Here is a 5,435-nt window from a genome sequence, read left to right on the forward strand (position 1 = left end):
TCCCTTCCCTTCCCTTCCCTTCCCTTCCTTCTCCCTCTCCTTCTCCCTTTCCTTTCCTTTCCTTTCCTTCCCTCTTCCTTCCCTTCCCTTCCCTTCCCTTTCCTCTCCCTCTCCCTTTCCTTCCCTTCCCTTCCCTCTTCCTTTCCTTTTCTTCCCTTCCCTTCCCTTTCCTTTCTCTCTCCCTCTCCTTTTCCTTTCCTTTCCTTTCTTCCTCCTACCCTCGGTCCTTCCCTCTCTTTCAGTTGGTAAAGTTCCTAGAAGAAGTCACTCAGAAAAGCAAATAGGAGGGGTCAGCATTTACCAGTAGAGATTTCCCTCTCAATTGAATAACAGCTCCCCGCTTCTACTGTACAAGGCTTTGCCTCGCACGTTTGTCCGGAACATTCACAATTCAGGGCATTTGCTGTATGGGATGGGTGTGGGGGGAAAAAAAAGAATAAAATAACAATCACTTTCCATTGAAAAGCAGTACTGATTATTTATTTATTTGTTTGTTTGTTTGTTTGTTTGTTTGTTTGTTTATGTTTTCTGATCTAAAACTTTTTCCAAGGAATGGTGACTGGTGCACCCTCTCTGACCCTGTAAAGCATGCCCTAATCATGGCTTATGCATGCCCTAATCATGGCTTATGGATCAATACACTGGTCATCTATTACCCAGCTAGATAACACCATCGAGCACGTCATCGGGGTAATGAAACGTGCTCGATGTAAGAAAACCACCAAGCTCAAAGTGCACCAAGGACCCCACACCTTTTTAATATTAATCCATCAATAATCTCCAAATACAGCGGATTACAATTTAATCACACTTTGCCTTCCGCCCACCCAGCCCAGAGGCTATGTTTCGAGTACATACTGGACTTACCTGTAGCTATCAAAGCAGCGAAAAAAAGAAGGTACTTCATGTTTTTTTTTCTGGGAACGGAGAACCTTTGCTTTGCACAGGGATAAATGTTCCAACAACGAATTTCTTCAGGTTAGAAATTTATAGGAAGAAAGAACAAGAGAGAATTAATATGGCAAATGAACAGCAGAGAACTTGGAGGTTCGCTCGTGAAACTGGTAAATCATGGGTTGGATAGTTGTGGGTTTTTTGGATACGCTCTCTAAAATTATTTGACTAGAAAAATAATGAGCATATTTGGCAGAAACGTTGGTTCAAAGGTGTAAAATTAGAGTGGAGGAAATAGAAAAGACTTTCTATTCGCGACGGCTTAGAAATATATGAGATTTCCCAATTCTTCCTGACCTAATCTTCCCCGTCCTAAATTCTCTCTGTCATTGGGCACTTTAGTTTTGGCTGAGGGCCACAGGGAAAAGCTAAATGTGGTTGAATTTAAATTCAAATGCTGTACAAATGTAAATTTAATTAAACACTTATGCTTGTCGTGGCTGACCCTGGTTGATTCCTGAAAAGGGATCAGAATAGGTGGTTATGTGAATTGGAGACCACAAAAAAAAAACCCGATTTGTAGACCGGATTGGAAAGGGGGAAACTCTGGAACTTGCTTCAGGAAGCCAAAATTGTTGTATCTGGGGTTGACTCTTTGTAGAGAAACTAGGCAAGAGTTGGAAAATTATGAGGTTGTTGAGGAAAAATTGAATTTTTCGGCCCTTTTATGACTCGTAGACTTCAACTCCCAGAATTCCTGAGCCAGCATGGGGAAACTATGGCCCCTTCATGACTTGTGGACTTCAACTCCCAGAATTCCTGAGCCAGCATGGCTCAGCATGGAAACCTCTCCCTTTCCCCTCAGCATGGCTGGCTCAGGAATTCTGGGAGTTGAAGTCCACGGGTCATAAAATAGCCAAGGTTGACTACCCCTGCTATAGAGGGTCCCTTTGCTGACTGCGGAATTCTGGGAGTTGAAGTCCACACTCTTAAAATTATTAAGGACAAGAAGCAAGGCAGTCTGGGGAATTTTGGGAGTTGAAGTCCGCACATCTTAAAGTTGCCTAGGTTGAGAAACATGGTCCCAGACCATTGGCTATCCAATCTTTGCTTGAAAACTCCCAGTGATGGATCTACCCAAACTCCAGGAGATAGGTTATCCAACTGCTTCATAACAGTCAGGAGATTCCACCTTACCAAGTTTGAATATCCCTCTACATAGCTTCAACCTGTGACTTCTTGTCTGATTTTTAAGTGCTAGGGAGAAAAAAAAATCTACACCCTCTTCCCTGTGGCAGCCCTTCAAGAACTGGAAGACTGCTGTATTTTATGATGAACCTAAAGACTCAATAAATGTTATAATAATAATAGTAAAGTTGGAAGGGACCTTGGAGGTCATCGAGTCCAACCCCCCGCTCAGGCAGGAAACCCTATACCATTTCAGACAAGTGGCTATCCAGTCTCTTCTTAAAAACCTCCAGTGTTGGAGCATTCACCGCTTCTGGAGGCAGGTTGTTCCACTGGTTAATTGTTCTAACTGTCAGGAAGTTTCTCCTTAGTTCTAGGTTGCTTCTCTCCTTGGTTAGTTTTCATCCGTTGCTTCTTCTCCTGCCTTCTGGCGCTTTGGAGAATAGCTTGACTCCCTCTTCTTTGGGGCAGCCCCTGAGATATTGGAACACTGCTATCATGTCCCCCCTCGTCCTTCTCTTCATTAAACTAGACATACCCAATTGCAGCAGCCGTTCCTTATATGCTTTAGCCTCCAGTCCCCTAATCATCTTTATTGCTCTTCTCTGTACTCTTTCTAGAGTCTCAGCATCTTTTTTACATCGTGGTGACCAAAACTGGATGCAGTATTCCAAGTGTGGCCTTACCAAGGCATTGTAATACCACTTTATATCACCATCAATAGTATTGCGTATATCTTTTCTGTTGGACTTTTTTTACCCACCTACCCACCCACCTTCACTGTATAACTGTCATTTATCAATATTTTTTTCTGTTGGTGTTGCAATTTTTAAAACCTTGCTATTAATAGTTTCAAACAAATTTTTAAAGACCCCAATAAGAGGCAAGATAGATTATGTTTAACTTTTAGCATCTTCCGTCAACTCCAGTTTAGAGTAGAGATAGAGATAACAACCTTGCATTTTGTTATAAAAAACTATTTTTTGCCATTATGAATTATTCAAATAGTGTCACGTTTAGTTTTAATTCTTCTCTTTAAAGTCTGGACTTCTTTTCCACAAACATGTATATATCAGGCCCAGTGCTGGGTTTTTTTTTTCTTCACATAAAGCAGCAGCTGATGATCTTTTAAACAGTTAACAGGCTCAGTATAAGACATGTTGTTTCAGGATATCTTTAACTAGAACAAACACTCTGTGCTTTAAATGTCCACAACATGCAAATGACAAACAATATATCACAACTAGCAGGAAGCAATTAGAATGAGTGCCAAGGTAGTAGCTGTGCCTACAGGTTGAAAAAGAGTGATGACTTTGAGGATATTAGAGATGGCTCTTTTTTCCCTATGCAGGTGTGCCTTTTTTCCCTATGCAAATTAAAAAAAGATATGAAAGCAACAGCTGCAAGTATTATACAACTTCATGTAACGTCCCAGTAGCTTCCTTCCCAAAAAATGCAGAAATCTCACAAAATGGAGAAACCTTGTGAGATAAATATGCGAAGGAGTAAGTAAACCTGCAAATGCTTATTTCATTGCAGGGGACAAATAAAACTTGCCACCTTGGGTGAGTCCACAGCTTTTGCAATCCTTCCTCAAAGAAGTCCATGGGGAAAGATAGGAAGCCTCTACTAGCAGAAAATCAAGCTCTCTAGATACCTTGGACTTCAAAATTTCCATCGGTCCCTGCCAGGGCATTATCAAAGTTGCTAACCTTTCCTATTTCCTGGCATCATCCATAATGGTTCCAAGAGCCAGGAATACTCAGGCCAAGGTAGCAAAAAAACAGAAACTGTGTTTGTCTCACCTCCCAAGAAAATCACCGAACTGTGTCTACACAACCGAGAACAGCCAAATCAAATAATTTACCTTCATAAGCATAGCGCCAATCAAAAAATCACAGGTACAAACGGAAAAGATTTAACACCATAAATATACATATTCCACTCTCACCTATTTGCCTTTCTCTCTGGCTCCTTGAAGACTTTCGATACGATGCTTATAGGCAAAACAAGGGCACTGTGGCTCTGGTGCCTCTTTATATTTGGATGGGCGGAGCGGATATGAGATTAAAATAAATAAGGTAACATACAGGGCAAACGAGTGATTCATTTTGAGACGTATGTCTGTTTAGCGTGCTGGACTGGGAGATTATTTCTTAAAAGCCAGATATAGATCAAGGCTTTTCAACCTTTTCACCCATTATACCACTTTTAGGATATGGCAACATCCGAGTACCACCAGTCGCCTAGCAAGGTGTCAAAAACTTCATGACCAAAAAAAAAAAAAGGGAAAAAAGTGATAAAGTACAGGTAGTCCTCAACTTACAACAGTTCGCTTAGTGACTGTTCAAAGTTACAATGGCACTGAAAAAGTGCCCCCCAAGCCACAGCCGAGCAAGACACCTGCCTGCCCACCCGGCCGCGCTCTTCCTCCTGTCCGAGGTTTTCATTGTTGTGAGCATTTCTGTTGAGGATTGGCAGCGGGGGTGGGGTGGGGGATGTTTGGTTTTTATTCCCCCCATCTGCTGGGTGGTTGCAGCAGGTTTTGGTCACATCACATGACCCTGGGACACTGACCATCATAAATATGAATCAGTTGCCAAGCATCTGAATGTAAATCACAAGACCCTGGAGATACTGCAACATTCCAGCTGATTGGCACTTCTTCTGGGCTCAGCAGAAGCGTCAGGATCAGTACTGCTTTCCAGCTGATTGGTGCTTCTTCAGGGCTCAGCAGAAGCACCAGGATCAGTGCCGAGCTCCAGCTGGAGCCTGGCGCTGATCCTGGCGCTTCCACTGAGCCCTGACAGCCCTGCAGCTCCAGCCATCTCTCGCTCAGGCTTGTGCGGTGCTGCCACCGGTTCAGCTCATTCCCCTCCCCCATTACCACTTTTCTAGGATGGTCGTGTACCACCTGCCAGGTGCCAATGTACCACAGGTGGTACCCGTACCACTGGTTGAAAAGCCTTGATATAGATGACCCAAAAGGCACAGACATTGGTGAACGCACTAGCTTTTTAAGTATTGGGTAAGGCAGTTAGACACCTTATGAGGTAGAGCAGGGGTCTTCAAACTCGGCCCTTTTATGACTCATGGACTCCAACTCACAGAATTCCTCAGCCAGCGTGCCTGGCTGAGGAATTCTGGAAGTTGAAGTCCATGAGTCATAAAAGGGCTGAGTTTGAAGACCCTGAGGTAGATGGATCAAGGTGTCAGTAGGCAATTCATCAGTGCATTGGTAAACTTCTGTCTTTCCAGGAGAGGGAAAGGGTGGAGGCAAGCTTTGGCTAGATCTTGTGACAAATGCCCTGAAGATACTTTTTAATCTGGAGGCTAGAGACTAAAACATATGA

The 5,435-nt window shown here is 43.1% G+C and overlaps 1 protein-coding gene across 1 annotated transcript in view; it reads right to left on the reverse strand.

Annotated features, from left to right (window-relative positions):
- LOC107293235 (phospholipase A2 inhibitor and Ly6/PLAUR domain-containing protein) overlaps positions 1-4,119 on the reverse strand; it is an 11,114-nt gene extending 6,995 nt beyond the window's left edge. The window contains exons 1-3 of the mRNA XM_015822379.1: positions 4,034-4,119; positions 868-972; positions 302-403 (exon numbers count right to left, since the gene is read on the reverse strand). Of these exons, the coding sequence (XP_015677865.1) occupies positions 302-403; positions 868-907 (142 nt within the window). The 5' untranslated portion in view covers positions 908-972; positions 4,034-4,119. The remainder of the gene's footprint in view (positions 1-301; positions 404-867; positions 973-4,033) is intronic.
- Between the last annotated feature and the right edge of the window lie 1,316 nt (positions 4,120-5,435).

The sequence above is a fragment of the Protobothrops mucrosquamatus genome, unplaced genomic scaffold (assembly GCF_001527695.2).
Source record: "Protobothrops mucrosquamatus isolate PMUCROS unplaced genomic scaffold, P.Mucros_1.0 scaffold1541, whole genome shotgun sequence".
Lineage (NCBI taxonomy): Eukaryota > Metazoa > Chordata > Lepidosauria > Squamata > Viperidae > Protobothrops > Protobothrops mucrosquamatus.